Below are 18,908 nucleotides of genomic sequence, written 5' to 3' on the forward strand. Positions count from 1 at the left end.
TTCATAGCGCTTTACTTTTACTACATTGTTTTATGTTACAGTCTTATTCCAAAATGGATTAAATTAATTTATTTCCTCAAAATTCTACACACAATACAACATAACGACAACAAAAAAATATTTTTTTAAAGTTGTTGCAAATTTATTAAAAATAAAAACCTGAAACCACATGTACATAAGTATTCATAAGTATTGCCGTAAAGTTCTAAAGTGCTCAGGTACATTGGCTGCGTCCGAAACCGCTTACTTCCATAATATACAGTATGCTAAAATCAGTATGCGAGCCGAGTAGTATGTCCGAATTCACAGAATTCGAAAATCAGTATGCGAGAAGTACCCGGATGACTTACTACTTCCGGCGAGATTCTGGAGAGCGCATCCCATGCATGCTGCGTTATCCCATGATGCCCCGTGAGCGAATTCATGAATGGGAGTAAAGCGACGCAAATGACGCAGGTACGTCACGTGACTATGTCAAAATGGCGGATGTAGTACGTCCGAATTCCATTCATACTTTTCACATTCATACTGTATAGAACGTACTTTTCAAACGGCCGAGTAGTACGTTTAAATTCAAATGCAGTATCAACTGGTGTAGTAGGCGGTTTCGGACGCAGCCATTCTGTCTCCACTGATCATTCTTGTGATGTTTCAGCAGCTTAATTGGAGTTCACCTGAGGTAAATTCAGTTGATTGGACATGATTTGAAGGCATACACCTGCCTATATAAGGTCCCGGGGTTGACAGTGCATGTCAAAGCACAAACCAAGCATGGAGACAAAGGAATTGTCTGTAGACCTCAGGACTGAGACAAGGAGGCACAAGGCTGGGGAAGGTCACAGAAAGATTTCTTCTGCTCTGAAAACTCCAATGAGCACAGTGGCCTCTATCATCCGTAAGTGGAAGCTGGCTGGCCATCTAAGCTGAATGATTGGGGAAGAAGGGCCTTAGTCAGGGAGGTGATCAAAACCCGATGGTCATTCTGTCTGAGCTCCAGCGTTCTTCTGTGTAGAAAGGATAACCTTACATAAGGAAAACCATCTGTGCAGCAATCCACCAATCAGGCCTGTATGGTAGATTGGCCAGACAGAAGCCACTCCCCACCTGGAATTTAACAAAAGGCACCTGAAGGACGCAGAACATAAGAAACAAAATTCTCTGGTCTGAAGAGACTAAAATTGAACTCTTTGTTGTGAATGCCAGGCTAATACCGTCCTTACAGTGAAGCATGTTGGTGGCAGCATCATGCTGTGGGGATGCTTTTCAGCAGCAGGAACTGGAAGACTAGTCAGGATAGAGGGAAAGATGAATGCAGCAATGTACAGAGACATCCTGAATGAAAACCTACTTCAGAGTACCCTTGATCTCAGACTGGGGTGACGGTTCATCTTCCAGCAGGACAATGACCCAAAGCACACCACCAAAATATCAATGGAGTGGCTTCACAACAACTCGGTCAATGTCCTTGAGTTGTCCAGCCAGAGCCCAGATCTAAATCCTATTGAACATCTCTGGAGAGATCTGAAAATGGCTGTACACAGTTGCTTCCCATCCAATCTGATAGAGCTTGAGAGGTACTGCAAAGAGGAATGGGCAAAAATTCCCAAAGACAGGTGTGTCAAGCTTGTGCCATCATATTTTAAAAGACTTGAGGCTGTAATTGCTGCCAAAGATGCATCAACAAAGTATTGAACAAAGGCTGTGGATACTTATGCACATGTGATGTTTCAGGTGTTAAATTTTTTAATAAACTTGCAACAATTTAAAAAAAAAAATTTCCACATTGTCGTTATGGGATATTTTGTGTAGAATTTTGAGGAAATAAAATTAATTCAATCCATTTTTGAATAAGGCTGTAACAAAAAAATAAATGTGGAAAAAGTGAAGCGCTATATATACTTTCTGGATGCACTTTACATAGCAACATGCTCATCAGTATTTTAGATGTCAACTAGTAGACAAATAGTGCCATGAAGGCACATCTCCTTGATCGTCTGCAGGGCCGTGCAGAGACCATCCAAAGGGCATGTGCAGGAGAAATTTTTTGAAGAGCGAGGGGGGGGGGGGGGGGGGGGAGGTGGGGGGGGGGTTGTTGGTGTTGCGCGCGTTTTAAAGAGCGGGGGGTGGGGGGTGATTGGGTAGTTGTTGCGCGCGTTCTGAAGAGCGGGGGGGGGGGGGGGGGGGGGGGGGTTGTTGTTGTTGCGCGCGTTCTGAAGAGCGGTGTTGTCGCGCGCCTACTGAAGGGCGGGACCGAGGGTGTGCCGCGTCGCGGGGGCACTTTTGATCATTTTGGAAGGGCACTTTCTATCCAAGACTTAAAAGGGCATGTGCACTGCACAGGTTGTGCCCTATGTGTGCACGTGCCTGATCGTCTGGTTAAGTTGATGCAGTAGTGTGCTTCAAACAAATGTAATTTTGACCCCTTCACCACTTATTCCTTAGAATGAATAGTTATTTCCGGAAGTTAAACCCATCGAAGGGATTTGGGCAAAGCCATGAGTCCTTCACAGTGAAACGCAGTGTTTGTGAAATCTACAAAAAGCTTGATAAATAAATTATCTGTAAGTTGTGCATTATTTGTGGGCTTTTAGAACTTAGTGTATATCTATATGTATATCTATATACTTGTCTGAGTCATTTGCATCTCACTGGATAATGCAGCTCTGTTTAGTATCAGTTGTATGATAGAGATTGGACAATAAGCAAATGCATTTGCTCAAAACTCATGCTGCACTGATTTTGGGGCTGATCAATGGTCTGTGAGGTTTCCAGTTCAAACAAGCATTTATTATTTCTACTATTCCACTGATATTGTGAAATTAAAAGGTTCAGTAGACGTGAAAGGTTCCTCACAGAATCATCAATGCCAATAAAAATCAAAGAAGCGTAGATCTCTTCTAAAATATACATTCTCTCTTCCACTGCAGCTTCTTTGCTTGTGCCTAAAAAGACTTTCTGTTCCCTGTTAGATTAGGCAGGAGTCAGTGCAGTGTTGATTCGCTGGGGGCCACGGGTGAGGGTGCGTTAGCTACACTGCAGGCCCGGTTATCGACCTCACCCCCACTTGTGATTACCCAGCTGCCCCAACTCCTGGAACATCAACTGAACACTAATTATGCGCTGGGGTTCTGTCCTGTCCGTGTTTATGTTCCACATACACCAGCAGGGTCAGTGGTCCGACCCCCGGCAGCTCAAAGTAATCCCAAACCGCCCTCTGACACTGATACATCCTCCTTGTCCGCCCCCCATTCTTGATACACACACACACACACACACATGCAACTGCTTTACTTGTCGTTGCCCCAGCCAAATCCCTCTCCATTCTTCTCCCGTTACTTGTCATTTGTTTTTCTTTCGTGTTCTCCCTCTGACTAATCCTGACCTTTTTCTTACACAGCTTGTTGAAACGCAGCCCTGTGTCTGGCCTCTGTCCTTTCCCTTTCAGAGTTTACAAGTCTAGTTGAACTCCTAGTGTCAACATGTGCTCATTGAGGCTTTTTAGTATTGATAAACTTCATTTATAGGTACTAGGCTTTAAATATTTCGGGTCAGTTTTTTCTTATTTAATTTTTTTTTTTTTTGTATTCGGCAGATTCTAAGTAAATTGATCAGAAGTTAAATGATTTAGAACGTTTTATAGATAAGATCAAATGTTTGGCGACACGGTGACTCAATGGTTAGCACTGTCTCCTAACAGCAAGAAGGTCGCTGGTTCGAGTCTCGGTTGGGTCAGTTGGTATTTGAGTGGTGTTTGCATGTTCTCGTGTGGGTTTCCTCCGAGTGCTCCGGTTTCCTTCATAGTCCAAAGACATGCGCTCTAGGTGAATTGAATAAACTAAATTGGCTTATGTTCTTTTGAACTTTGTTTATAAAAAAATCCTGGAGAAACAATTAGCATTGTTGTTTTTAACATTCAGATTTATAGGAAACATTTCTTATGGTGCTTTCACATCTGTGGTTTGGTTCATTTGGTCCGGACCAAGGGCAACAAATGATACATTGTAGCATTTTCTTCCGTCTTTGGGTCCTTTTCACACCACACTGATTGCATTTGTCCGAACCAGTTGAAAAGAACCAAAATGCAGACATGTGACAAAATCCATATCACTCATTGGCCAGATGTTTTTGAATGATTGGTCAGAATTAATGTGCAGGAAAATGCCAATAGAACTCCTGCAAGTAAACAAACCGGCTGACACAAAATGTCGCTTTTGACTATAGAGGGACAACTGTGCTGGCTGATTGTATCCCTGCTCATAGTATACTATATAGTTTGTATACATCACTTCAGACAAACACCTCTTCAAGGAGGTCTCTTTTTTGGTCTGCTTTTGGTGTGCACTGGAGTACGATTGCTGCATTCACACCTGCCCAAACGCACCAAACAACGAGGAAAAAAGAACTAAATAAGGCAGGTGTAAAAGCACCCTAAAGCCTGGTTTATACTTTTGTGTCAAGTGATCGGCCTGACCCACGGCATAAGCCTTGCATGTAGCTGTGCATTTTTAATTCTATGTGCTGTTTCTGTTCCTCTGCAATAACACTACTGAAACGCTAGCTGGCAGTAGGTGTTTATGTTTCGGTGTCGAGTTTCTTCGCAGGAGTTTTTTCTGAACGCTTCCTTAATGTACAAGTGGTTCAAGTTAGCTCATTTTCAGGGGAGAACCAGAGGACGTGCAACAACTTTAATCATAAGGTAAACACAATACAACAGTCTCCATCCGGAGCTCCTTCATGGAACTGCACACTTGTAAACACTGGCTGCATCATGCTCGCGCGGCTTTCACCTCCGCCCACACTCGTCAGCGCAACCAAGCCGACCAATCACAAGGCTTGCGCTACACGTACGCGTTACATTTTTTGAGAGGTGCTAGGGCTATGTGTCCATGCAAAGACTGTATCGTAGCATACGCGTGCGCTTGACGCAGAAGTATAAATCAGCCTTAACTTGTTCCAATTTTTTTTCTCTCTGTTGAGACACAAAAGAAGATATTTTGAAGAGTGTTGAAGTAACCTGTAACCATCTATATCCATAGTAGGATAAACAAATATTATGTAAGTCAATGGTTACAAGTTTCTAAAAAAACGTCAAGTATGCACTCAAAAAAAAGCTTTAATTGCTTGTTTAAACCACTTAAATTTTAAAATGAGTTGAAACAACACACATCTTAAGGTTTTTTTTGAGGACAACTTAATTGTTTTAGGTTTAATCCACTTAAATCTGTAAAAATGATTAGGTCACTTAATAAATTTGTGTTTGGGACAACATGAAGGAATTGTGTGAAACCCAGCATTCTTTTATAGTGCGAGTAAACGCATTTTTGGGTGAACTATCCCTTTAAGCACCAGATCAGCATTTTAGAATGAATTCTGAATCAACATGTGATCGTCACACAAGTAAGGGTCCGTTCATATATTTTGTGTAATCAAGTTCGTTAATTCAAATGTGTGTAAATGTAATGGCAATTTTCTAACGGAGATGCACGACTTGTGTATGTACTGTAATTAGGCAGCGACTTAAGCGGAGAAGCGGACATAAAAGTGTACTGATCTGTACCGTAAGCACCATAAGTCTCTAAAAACCATAAGTATCTATAAAATCCCAGCAAAGAAAATTGTGTGCAGATGCTCTTATAACATTGTAAGTTCAAGTTTTATGTCTGTTCAGATCTGGCATCCCACCAGCTTAGTTTAGTGTGCATCTCAGTCATCCACTGAACTCTTCTCCTCTGCATGTATCTCTGCTCTCTTCTGCCCTGCACACCAGTACCAACCTCCCTAAGGGAGAGCTGCTATACTGGGCCCTCAAAGCCCGGGCATTCCTCCTGTGGGACGAGCCAGAGCCCTTAATCCCCGCCTGGCTCCTGCCAAAAGCCCCCGGACGACAGCACGCCTCCCTTCACCCCACCCTCAGGATTCATTAATGAAATCGTGCCCCACTGCACCGACATCAGATCCCGTTTCAGCCCGCTCCACCAGCAGCAGCCTGGGAGCATTTGAGCTGATTTTCAAGCGCTTCACAATTTACTGCCCCCCACTCTTCCATCTGTCCTGACACACTTTGACCCTCTCATCTCCCGCTTCCTCCAAAATCTCCTCCTTTTCTGCCCTCTCAATCACTCTTTCAAGAATAATGCCTAATCAGAGCCAGATGACCCCTCGTTTCACCTATGTTGAAACATCTAGACTTCGCTATGAAACAAACTCATTGCAGATCATTGCAAGCTTGCAACATATCTTAGAGGAGGACGGGACTGCAATCAATTGATTCAGCAAGAAATAATGAATAGATCCATCATCTTGTAGCTATTTTAAGATGTACAAAGACCACCTGTAAAATTTTGCTCAATTTCAACTTTAAAGGGATAGTTCGCTCAAAAATGGAAATGTACTCACAATTTACTCACCGTCAAGTGGTTATAAACAGGATTCGATAATACATTGACGATTGGGCGGGGTCAAGTTTTACAATTGTCTACGGTAATATGCCTCAGTGATTTAATTTATATTTAATTCAATTACATCAAACTTATTAATTAAACTTGTTATTATGTTTTCAGTGTTTTGAGGGATACTGAGTGCTTCTCAATGACATTTGTGATAAAAATCGTGACAGGTTTGCATTTTTGCACCTATTAATGAATGACCATGAAAGACTGCACTTTTTTTTTTACTGTTTAACTTTCAAGTCTGAGCAAGAATAAAATACAATACAAGAATATAATACATCACAACTGTGTATCTAGTTTTACGACACCTACAGTACAAATTAATATTTTACAAAAGTCTGTTGGTGCTCTAGACTTAAAAGTTTAAACCACTGAACTAATATTTGTGGCGCAAACATGCATTCACAATGGTATGAACCATTATAGGGGTGGTCAAATGTATATTTAAGTTATCTATTATTTTAATTCTTAATATTATTTAAAATACAGTTCAGGGCAAACTATTTTTAAACTATAAAAGGGCAGACCCCCATATATCATTTTTTGATGTCCTTCAAGGGGTATCAAACTTAAATCAGGGGGGTGAGAGCATCAACTTCTATAGTAAAAACTAATATGGATTAGGGTTGGGTCGAGAGACAATGCCATCGTCCATCGCCGATGGCCAATAAACATCACGATGCAAAGCCGGCATCACGATCCTCCGCCCCGTCCCAGCAGCAACCCGCTCGCAAAAAATACCCACGGCCCCTTTTAGACTAATACGTCTTAGTTTTAAAATGCCATTTTAGAACAAAAACAATACACGTTTACACTGGCATTTCTGAAAAGCCCTCCTTCCACACTATACCACTGAAAACGCACACAGGCATGCACTGCAACATACGCGCACGTCTGAGCTCCATGCAGTCAGCAGGTGCTTTGAGCATAAAAGAGAGCAGTGCACATCGGACAGTTTATCAAGCATGTACCGCTTGATTGCCTCTCACTAGTTATTACACGTGATATTTAATTAATCTTATCTCTATCTAATGACCATCATCTTTTGAATCAATTAGGTAACATGTCACAGCGTCAGTACTCTGGTTCAATTTTAGCGAAAACCTACCTCAGATACTGTTCCCTGGATCCTGTTGGTTGTGCACCTTTTTTTCCAAACAAGTTTGTCAACGCCATTATAACGACACAGATCACTCTGCCAATTTATGCCAGAGTCCCGCGGAAAAAGTGATTGACAGGTGGTGATTTGTGTATAACTTTATTTATTTATGATTTGGTTATGGGTAAAACAAAGACCATGCGGGTCAGATAGTTGAAACAGTAGGCTACAAATAATGAATTTGCTATGAATTAATTAATTATTCATAAATAATTAATTCACCATCGCCTATGACATGATTGTCCATCGCAAAATTTTACATGAGACATCATACGCTGGCAAATTGGTCGACATCGCCCAGCCCTAAAATGGATGTCGATGGTTATAGATTTTTATCTTATTTCTAAATATCTGTTCAACAGAACTCAAACAGGTTTTTGACAAGGGAAAGGACAGTAAATGATCACAGAATTTATATTTTTGGGTGAATTATTTCTTTAAATTGAAATCTTTTGCTGTTACTTTATTCCTTGTCATTGGACGTTCATATGGTTGGTGGTAGCAAAAAATTCTAAAATCCCCCCCCCAATTTTAGCAATTATAAAGTTGAGAACTTTATTTCTAGAAAAAGCAAAAACTGATTAAATAAAAAAGGTGTCTGTAAACATATCCATAATAATCGCAACAATGCTCTGGTCATGTTACGCCTTGGTTTATGGGAAAGGCAGAGGATTACACCTAATCCATTGATCACCAAATCATTACTGCAAAGACAACAGTGTGTGTGGAGGGAACTTCCTGTGTTTAAAGAGACGGGACAGCGAGAGGGGAGGTGACGACAGCCTGTGAAATGTGTGTGTGTGTGTGTGTGTGTGTGTGTGTGTATGTTTTGACCGGTCAGACACCGTTCGTGAGTCAGCCTGTTTAGAATGCACAGTACAATCACAACAGGCTCGAGGATGAACTCATTTGAGTCACAAAACAAGAGTCATGGGCCTGCTTATTTCGGGGCTGCCGTGGCCCCCTGTCACCCTGGCTGGACCCCAGGAATGTGTGGGTTGCAGCGGGCAGCAAGTCCGGAGAGATGATTAATAGAGCTTGCTCTGAGGGGGAGAAGCGGGGGAGAGGTGGCTGTCCACCTCAGCACTTTTCCAATCCTCATCCGTGCCCCACCGATAAGCCTCTGACAATAATGGAAATTGGCTAGACGTGAGTGTTGAGCAACGGCGAGATGAAGTAACATTACCAGAATTCGTATTTTAAGTCTTTCTATTTTTGATGAGCTTATCGAGCGTTGGTTTTTTCTGGTGTCAAATGTTCAGCTGGCCGGCTTCACCTTGGTTGCTCATCTTGACAGTTTTATTCCAAAGAGACGTACTGTACGGTAACTGCAGGAATTGTGTTCCTGGAAGGAAATGGAGCCGTTGCTCAAGAACACAATGGTGATAAAGTTCTCGCACTCTGCAGTTGATGGGTCGGCCCCACATTTAAGCATTTCCAGTGTTTAGTTCAGCCACAAATGATAATGCTGTTACAATGTCCTCACTCTCATGCTGTTACTTTGGAATTTCTTTACAATAGGGCTGTGCAATCTGACAAAAATATCATATCATTATGTAATCTCATATACTGATAACAATATATATATATATATATATATCACATTTCTGTCAATTCAGTCAATCATTAGCTGATATGTATTGACCACATGTAAAGAAATATGTTGAAGTATAAACTCAGAAATTTACTTTTTCCTTTATTTTCCTTTGGCTCAGTCCCTGTATTCATCAGGGGTTGCCACAGCAGAATGAACCACCAACTTATCCAGCATATGTTTTACACAGCGGATGCCCTTCCAACAGCAACCTAGAACTGGGAAACATCCATACACACACACATAGACTATGGTTATTTTCATTTATGCATTCATTTCCCTTCGTCTTAGTCCCTTTACTCATTAGGGGTTGCCACAGTGGAATTAACCGCCAACTTATCCAACGTATGATTACATAGCGAATGCCCTTCCAGCTTCACCCCAGAACTGGGAAACATCCATACACACTCATTCACAAACATACATGTCTTTGGACTGTGGAGGCAATCGGAGCACCTGGAGAAAACCCACGCAAACAGGGGGAGAACATGCAAACTCCACACAGAAACGCCAACTGACCCAGCCAGGACAGTGCTAACTACTGAGCCACCCTGTACTTATCCATACATGATCATAAATTATTTAGAACTTTAACACAAATATTTGATTAAATTGTAGAAACACAAAATAATTATTCATAAATAATATTTTCAAAAAATAATGATTGCAGGTCCTACGTAAAAATAAAAAATAATGCTAAATAAAATGCTAAATCTAAACAATGTACTGTCAAGATTGCAACTTTCTCACGATGTTGTTATTCATGTTTCTGTCTGCATCCCAGTAATGGCATGTAATATTGCTCTCAAATATATTATAAAGTAGTATTACCATAAACAATGTATTTTGTGACACCACAAAATAAACGATTGAGCATAATATGAACTATAAACTGTCACAGTGCTACTGTCCAATATCATTGATAGTATATCCGCACCAAAAAGAAGCACTTTATGCCCGGCTGAGCCTGGTTTCTCTCAAGGTATTTTCCTTCACTTCCATCAATTGGTGTCAAAAAGTTTTTTTTTTTTTGTTTTTTTTTTGCAATTAAAATCTTTAATTTAAAATCACGATTTCTGGAAACAATTAAAATCTCCAGTTTTAGTCATTTCCATAATTTTTTTTTTTTTTTTGCAATTGTACGTTTTAATACACAATGTAAAACACGATATCTAAAAAAATGTAAACTATCTGTTTTTGTTTTTATAAAACTTGAGTTGGGAGTTTTTGACCGGTGTGTAGACTGAGTAGTATTATTAAATATTTTTTCTCATACTGATTAATGTCAAAGTTTGTAATCAACTACGTATAAAGAGCATCTGCAGATTAGCAACTGGCATTTAAAACAGCTAATGAAGTTTTGTAGGTATCGCCAGTGTAGGATTTTTTTTATGTTGTTTGTCTTATTTTTCTTTCTTATTTTGACTTGCTCCTGAATCTACCCCAGGTATTTGTCTGTAATTTTCTTTATATATCATGCATAATTTCCATCCATACTCCAAGAAATGATCAACTGTATTATTAATTAATTTTGTAGCAAATAACTGAGAAAACACAGCTATTATTACGCCAGATTTTTATGATGTCATCCTGTAGACGTCTTACACAGTATTTTACAGTATTTTAAAAATACAAAAATACAAGGCAATAAAGTATTTTGATGCAAAATATTAAGCCATTTTTATTAACTCTATCAAATACAAATTACAAAATACTATTTTGAATTTAAAATGCAAATTTAAAATATTGTATCATAAATACTGCCCATCCCTGTATGTATGTATGTATGTATGTATGTATGTATGTATGTATGTTTGTGTATAAATATATATTTACTTCTTAACTTAATGTTTGAGGTCAGTATGATGTAATAGAAGTTGAAAAGACTTCATTCCGCTTATAAAAAGCAAACTCTTATTTTTTTAGTGGAGAAGAAAATATTGGCATGAAAAAAATCTATTTTACAGCTTCATTTCTAAGAGTCCCTCATATCAACTAACCTTTGACAATGTGACAGTGCGAAAGAGAGAAAAACAAAATGGAAACAGTTGTTGTACAAGACTGTCATCTTGTGGTCCAGACCAGACACTAGCACTCACACAACACAGCAGATGGTTCTGCTGTTTCACAACTTTATAAATGTGTCCTCAACCTGGCCTCCATCAAACCCTTAATAATCTATGGAGAATACTTTTAAATGGAGGTGATGACTGCTGAAGGGACGTCTCCCAAGCAAAACAGCCCAAAATGAAGAACAATGGTCATCTTAGGGTGAATGAGTAATGCCATCTGGAGCGGGAGAGAGATGAGGGATGATGGGAAAATCACTAAAGTCTGATTAATACAATGATAGGATGATTCAACACGCCTGCACAGGGAATAAATCAGCCCCGATTCCTGCCAAACTCTGACCGCTCGTATTGTGTGTGTACTTTATCTGGTTACAGCACTTTCTCTTATCCCAGATTAATGTGCAGACACTGTAAGTCATTTTCCCGAAAAGTGTAAACACTGCGGCGCTAAAAAACATCACTCCTAAACATCCCGACTGTTACTTTTAAACACAAATCAAGACGTGAGTGTTAATGTGTAAGTTGTTTATGATGGATGTTGACGGTCAGTTGGGAAGACGTCATTTATGTTAGGTAAAACACTGTTTATTTGATCAAAATAACCAGTAATAACAGTAGAATTGTCAAATATGTTTGCAGTGCCAAATGTTTTCTGTCTAGATACAGTTTTGAAAATGTGTAATTTAATTAATTTAGTGGCAAAGCTGAATATTCAATATCATTATTCCAGTCTTTAGTGTAACATGGTTGGTAAAAAACTAATATGCTGCATGTCATGATGTTGCCAAGTACAATGCGATTCTGGATTAATATCTATGTAATGTAGTCAATACCTGTTCCCTAGCCCCAACCATAACTGTATATTATTCCCAAAATAAGAGTGGAATAATAGTTAATGGATGACAATCATGTAGAAGTGCATAAACCTAACCGTGAGCCTACACTTAACATAAAAGATGAACAGATCCCTTAATTCTGATTGGCTGATTGGAATGTTTTTCCAGAATCAACATGTCAATCCATGAAACCTGTCCCTCTTGGTGAAATTAGGTTGGCGCTGCTGATTTGATGCTGAAAGAAACATTGTAAATGTTGTAAATATTTTGTTGAAACCATAATATTTTTACACCAGATCAGAACAGCATTTATTAACAGAAATGTAGTATTATGTTTATGGTTTTCACCTTGCTGAATAACAGCAGTAATTTATCATTTTAAAATAAGTAAAAATATGTTATTAACAATAACTTTTCCAAGTGAGCCCATTTTTCGGTTCATTAATGAATAAAAATTGCCCAAGTATATCCTTTAAAATATCTCATGCTATTCCTCATTTGTCCTCCACAGGTAAGCCGCCGAAAGGCCAGCGGCGAGGAGAGAAGAAAAAACGCTTTAACCTGCAAGAGAAAGTGACTGCAGAGGCCCGTCGAGAGAGGAAGAGGGAACGAGAGAAGGAGACAATCGACCGAGAGGAATCCGAAAACAGGAACAAAACAGAGCAGCGCCGCCGCAGGGACCAGAGCAGAGACGCTGGGACAGTATAGACAGATGCTGCTCCTCATTGCTCCTCTGCCTTTCTTTCCTCTATCAGTCCATGTCACCCCCTCACCCTCTTATCCCCTCGCCGAGGGGGTGTTGCTGCTACCTGTATAATTTAAACGTATACTGTATATGCACATGAGAGAGGGGCGCATTGCAGACAGTGAGGACCTTCACCCCCTCGGGCCCCGTCTGGTGCTGGATTGAGGCTGAACTGTGTAACAGGGGCCAGGAATGTCCTAAGATCCGTGGAATGGTTTATTTTTTTAAAGGGGGTCCAGGTACAGCACTGCATCGTGGTTTGAATGTAGGTTTTTGAGACATTAAAGTAGAGTTTTTGTATAAACGTCTGTATTTTTTTGGAGGAGGGCGGGGGTTGAGTAAATTAAAATTAAATGAGCATGCTTACCGTCGCCACGGACAGCCTGAGACTGCATGTGGATGGGTGTATGAACTGGCTTTCTTCATACTGGATGAGCGACAACAATCTTCGCCGCAACAGTGTATTAACTTTTCGTTCCATTCTCTCTCCAAACAAAGTGTTGATTTGCCTGTCTGTATAAACAGGATCCGAGCTTTCCATCGAAGCCATCTGACCAGAAATCAAAAGCACCTGTATGTCAAATAAACAAATACCGAGTTTGTATTCATTTGTAATTTATTGTCTTGGCAAGCACAAATATACAACAAACGGTAGCTCAGCCATAAATATTTGGCTGTACGTAACACTATTGCAAGATGCAAATCTGCGGTGCTCTGTAAGTTATCATTTATCCACATTTAATGACAGTAACAAGCAGACATAGATAGATAGATAGATAGATAGATAGATAGATAGATAGATAGATAGATAGATAGATAGATAGATAGATAGATAGATAGATAGATAGATAGATAGATAGATAGATAGATAGATAGATAGATAGATAGATAGATAGATAGATAGATAGATAGAATGCATATTCATAATATTCAATTATTCGCTTGCTTGGACGGACAGACAGATATAGTACACATTCATCATTCATTTTTTTGACAATTTAGCCAACCCAATTCACCTGTACCGCATGTCTTTGGATTGTAGGGGAAACCGGAGCACCCAGAGGAAACCCACGCCAACACAGCTGACTCAGCCAAGGCTCGAACCAGCGACCTTCTTGCTGTGAGGCGACAGCACTACTGCGCCACTGTGTTACCCTACACATTCATATTCAATCATTTGGATGCATGTATGGATGGATGAACAGACAGACAGACAGACAGACGATGATAGATAGATAGATAGATAGATAGATAGACAGACAGACAGACAGACAGACAGACAGACAGACAGACAGACAGACAGACAGACAGACAGACAGACAGACAGACAGACAGACAGACAGACAGATAGATAGATAGATAGATAGATAGATAGATAGATAGATAGATAGATAGATAGATAGATAGAGAGTACGCATATTCATAATATTCAATTATTTGCTTGGACGGACAGACAGACAGAGAACACATTCAGAATCAGAATATTTCATTATTTGGATGAATGGATGGATGGATGGATGGATGGATGGATGGATTGATTGATTGATTGATTGATTGATTGATTGATTGATTGATTGATTGATTGATTGATTGATTGATTGATTGATTTACGGACGGACGGACAGACAGACAGACAGACAGACAGACAGACAGACAGACAGACAGACAGACAGACAGACAGACAGACAGACAGACAGACAGACAGACAGACAGACAGACAGACAGATAGATAGATAGATAGATAGATAGATAGATAGATAGATAGATAGATAGATAGATAGATAGTACACATGTAAGTTATTCATAACATTCAATCAATTAGCATTTATCATTGTATGAGTTATAACAGTACATAAAATTACAAAAAAACATGAATATAATTAATTACAAAAGAAACTGGTTCATGTTTATTACTTTTTTGTAATTTCTACGTGTTTTCTGAAGTATACTTACCTCGTGGATTTCTTTAGAATGATACCACCAATTTGAAATGCTTTGTCCCCACGTAACATTACACTAAACTAATTGCTGAATCCTGTCCAGCACATCACTGTTAAGACCTCTAAGAAAAGTGCTTTTATTGTATCCATTCCACAAACGTTGGTCAAGAAGTCAAGTTTTATTAGCTGAAACATTTCTCGTCGTGGTCTCCAGTCCAGCAGATGGCGGTGACGGTTATCTTCAAGTTCCTTCCTTCATCTCCGCGCAGTCGCAAATACTAGAGCAAGACAGAATCCCAGCCGTCAACTTGCGAAAATTTCAAACAGTTAGCTCTTTATTTTAAGATGAAAACATACAATATTATATGTTTAACGATATTACTCATTTAATGTGTAGGTAGATTAAGTACATTTAAGAACCTGAAACTACTTCTTGGTCGAGTTTCAGCTGCGATTTTTATCAAACATAAAGTAAGTCACTGAGACTTTGATCCCATAACGTTACCTTCACATTATCCGATTTTAAGAAGTTGCTTTGATATTAATAATCAAAACCAGGAGCTCAGGCAAACATGTCGGCATCAGGTGAGTCAGTCTCACTCGAATATCGTCCTGTTTTCCCGCCTCAGTCCACCGTTGTGAGGGAAAGGAGTCTGACACCTGAAGAGATGGAGAAACTCGGCAATGACCGAGTTTTAGTGTCCGACTTCAAGCAGCAAAAACTCGAAACGGATGCTCAGAAAAACTGGGACTTATTTTATAAGAGAAACACGACTAACTTCTTTAAAGACAGACACTGGACGACCAGGGAGTTTGATGAACTGAAAAACTGCAGAGAGGTAACGTTAAAGGGTCTTAAACACCCTTTTTCTGTAAAGTTAACGTGTTTGAGTTTGTATGGATGATTGGAACTCTTATATTTTCAGTCTGAGGGACAGAAGTTGGTGTTGTTGGAGGCTGGATGTGGGGTTGGAAACTGTATTTTTCCCCTTCTGGAAGAGGATCTCAACATCTTTATCTATGCCTGTGATTTCTCTCCACGAGCTGTTGAGTTTGTAAAGGTAACGTTAAACATGACCAGAAGTGTGTTAACTGGTCAACCTTTTGCAAACAATATTGTTTCCTATTCATAAGCTCGTTGATTTGTATGAACTGTCAATTTATTGTTAATTATATAATTATTCAAAGAATCTATTTAATTATAATATATTGCAGAAATCTATATAATCATACAGATGGTGCACTATAACACATCCTATTATTTCTTTTCTATTTATTTTTATTTTAATAAACCACTTGCTCTGAGTGTCTATTATGAACACTGTTCTACTCTATTTTCTATAGATATAGGCTCTACGTTTTTAAATATATATATATATATATATATATATATATATATATATATATATATATATATATATATATATATATATATATATATATTTGTTTTGATATGATCCTCTAATGGTCCGTTTCTACTGAGTGGTTTGATACAGTGTAATACGGTATGCATTTGTGTTCACTTACACTTTGAACACAATATTTACTTTTCTGTTTTAAGTTCCATTTAAAAATATAATAATCATAAGTAATAATAATAATAAGTTTCTCAACTTTTTTTATATATTTTTTATATATATTTTTAAGTTTTTTTTTTTTTTTATTTCCCCAGTGCTGTTTAACAGAGCAATTTTTCAGTTTGAGAAATGAGAGTTTTTTTTTTTTTTTTTTGACTGGAATAAAAGCAGATAAAATTTTTTTTAAGTAAGCATACATGTAAGGCTCTATTTTAACAGTCTGTGTGCAAAGTCTAAAGTGCATGGTGCAAAAGCATTAATAATGTGTCCAAATCAACTTTTGCTATTTTAAGGACAGAAAAATATGGTTTGAGCCGCATCTCATGGTCTAACAGGGTTGTGCTTATTCTCTTAATGAGTTATGGATGTGTTTTGAGCTAAACGTATTAAACCAATTAGAGTCTTATCTCTCATTCCCTTTAAGAGTTAGTTGTGTTGCGTCATGGCGCATTTGCTATTTACATGGCAGATGTTTTAGGTGGAAAAACTGAATGCTTCACTAGTGAGAAAACAGTTAAACAGACCATCTGCTGTGCAAGGATAAAGAACGAGCCTCCTCCATTTAGCCTCTTTACTTTCTCTTTACCTTACCTCTTTACTTCTTTACTTTCACGGATATGGAAATTGAAGAAACTCACCACACTGAAGACATCCATTAGCCTACATATTTCATTTTCTTTGTTAAGCGCAAAGATTAGCTTCAAAACTATTTGTAAATTTAGTTGTAATTTCCAGCAAAAGAATAAACGAACAATAATAATGAGTTATATCCAAACACACGTCCCATTCTTATGCCCCCATATGGTGATGTGTATGTCTCCAAAACCCGACAGATAGACAAATCTAAACTTTTTTTTTAGTAAAACAAATATAAATATGCATGTATAAAATAATCCTGCTGACAATAATAATATTTAAAAAATGATAATTGTCATGAATAAACTGAAAAAAGCCCCCAGGGCATAAAAAAGGCATGAAGGTAGTGTTTTGACTTTTATGTAGTAGATAGGAACGTTTGTAACATTTTAATCCTTTATTTTTTCCCATATGTAATGACATTTGTGTATTTCTGTACATCTTGTATATATTAAGTGCTTGAACCTGCAGAGGCGCATAACTAATGCGCTCTGTGCTGAACTTTAGACCAGCTTTTACCTGGTTAACTGCGCAGTTACAGTTCTATTTCAGTTCTTCAAAATAGACACGCACCAACAATGTACCTTAACACACCTCCTTTTTAGTCCAGCACACCCATGAGTCCACAATGTAGCGCAAATATGTCAATAATACTAGCCGCACCAGAACTGACTACAGTTATCTAATAACTGGCCTAATTATTGTAGTTAAGCCTTTTAATTGCACGTTAAGTTGAATACTGGTATCTTTCAAAACAGCTGGAAAAAATATCTATTGTCATCATAGCAAAGACAAAGAATATTAGTTATCAGTAATGAGATGAGGTATTAAAATTATTATGTTTAAAAATGTGTTAAACAGCTCTTGGAAAATATTTGAAAAATATTCTTACTGATTTACATAAACCAGTATTGCTTGTATTGTCCTCATTTGTAAGTTGCTTTGGATAAAAAGTGTCGGCCACATGAGTAAATGTAAATGATTATTCATTATTGCAGAAAAATGCCTTGTATTGCACCGAGAGATGCCTTGCGTTTCAGTGTGACCTCACTAAAGATGATCTTCAGGCCAACATACAGGTTGGAACAGTGGATGTTGCAACATTGATATTTGTTCTGTCTGCAATTCATCCTGACAAGATGCAGAAATCTCTGGAACAAATTTATAAGGTACTGCTGATCACATTTCTGAATTCTGATAGTGCGTGCCATGAAATGTTTATTTAGCACACGTTGCCTTATCACTAATGGTTATTTCTTTGTTATTTCTGCTGTAAAACCAAGCAAATGTCCAGTCAGTAATATTTTTACTGTTTTAAATCACAGGTATTAAGACCTGGAGGTATTGTCCTTTTCAGGGATTATGGACTATATGATCATGCCATGTTCTTCTAGAGTTGCCTTATCACTAATGGTTATTTCTTTGTTATTTCTGCTGTAAAACCAAGCAAATGTCCAGTCAGTAATATTTTTACTGTTTTAAATCACAGGTATTAAGACCTGGAGGTATTGTCCTTTTCAGGGATTATGGACTATATGATCATGCCATGTTGAGGTTTAAGTCGGGCAATAAGCTGGGTGAAAATTTCTATGTAAGACAGGATGGCACCCGTTCCTTTTTCTTTTCAAGAGGTCAGTGCAAGTCCTTGATTGTCTGTATCTGTAATACTATGCTGAACTGATCTGTTTTTTTTTTTTGTTTTTTTTTTTCTGTTCTTCTTCTAGAGTACTTGGCTGGTTTATTCCAAAACGCAGGATTTGAGACTCTAGTGAATGAATATGTGCTGAGAGAAACAGTGAATAAAAAAGAGGGTCTGTGTGTTCCCCGAGTCTTTCTACAGAGTAAATTTCGCAGACCTGTTCACTCATGATCAACATTATCTACATTATTTTTTTATTGA

General features: G+C 38.5%; 2 protein-coding genes across 9 annotated transcripts in view; both read left to right on the top strand.

Annotated features, from left to right (window-relative positions):
- The window catches only part of rspo3 (R-spondin 3), a 45,941-nt gene extending 32,482 nt beyond the window's left edge, over positions 1 to 13,459 (top strand). For 3 of the 4 annotated variants that reach the window (XM_073924401.1, NM_001017358.1, XM_073924400.1), the window contains 1 exon segment: positions 12,622 to 13,459. In XM_073924401.1, the coding sequence (XP_073780502.1) occupies positions 12,622 to 12,818 (197 nt within the window). In that variant the 3' untranslated portion in view covers positions 12,819 to 13,459. 4 annotated transcript variants of the gene reach the window in all.
- A 1,601-nt stretch (positions 13,460 to 15,060) lies between these two features.
- mettl6 (methyltransferase 6, methylcytidine) overlaps positions 15,061 to 18,908 on the top strand; it is a 3,947-nt gene continuing 99 nt past the window's right edge. The window contains exons 1-6 of one of the 5 annotated variants that reach the window (XM_068214022.2): positions 15,061 to 15,266; positions 15,354 to 15,634; positions 15,722 to 15,856; positions 18,007 to 18,177; positions 18,498 to 18,639; positions 18,733 to 18,908. The exon at positions 18,733 to 18,908 is cut by the window's right edge and continues 99 nt beyond it. In XM_068214022.2, the coding sequence (XP_068070123.2) occupies positions 15,368 to 15,634; positions 15,722 to 15,856; positions 18,007 to 18,177; positions 18,498 to 18,639; positions 18,733 to 18,878 (861 nt within the window). In that variant the 5' untranslated portion in view covers positions 15,061 to 15,266; positions 15,354 to 15,367 and the 3' untranslated portion in view covers positions 18,879 to 18,908. 5 annotated transcript variants of the gene reach the window in all.

The sequence above is a fragment of the Danio rerio genome, chromosome 16 (genome assembly GCF_049306965.1).
Source record: "Danio rerio strain Tuebingen ecotype United States chromosome 16, GRCz12tu, whole genome shotgun sequence".
Lineage (NCBI taxonomy): Eukaryota > Metazoa > Chordata > Actinopteri > Cypriniformes > Danionidae > Danio > Danio rerio.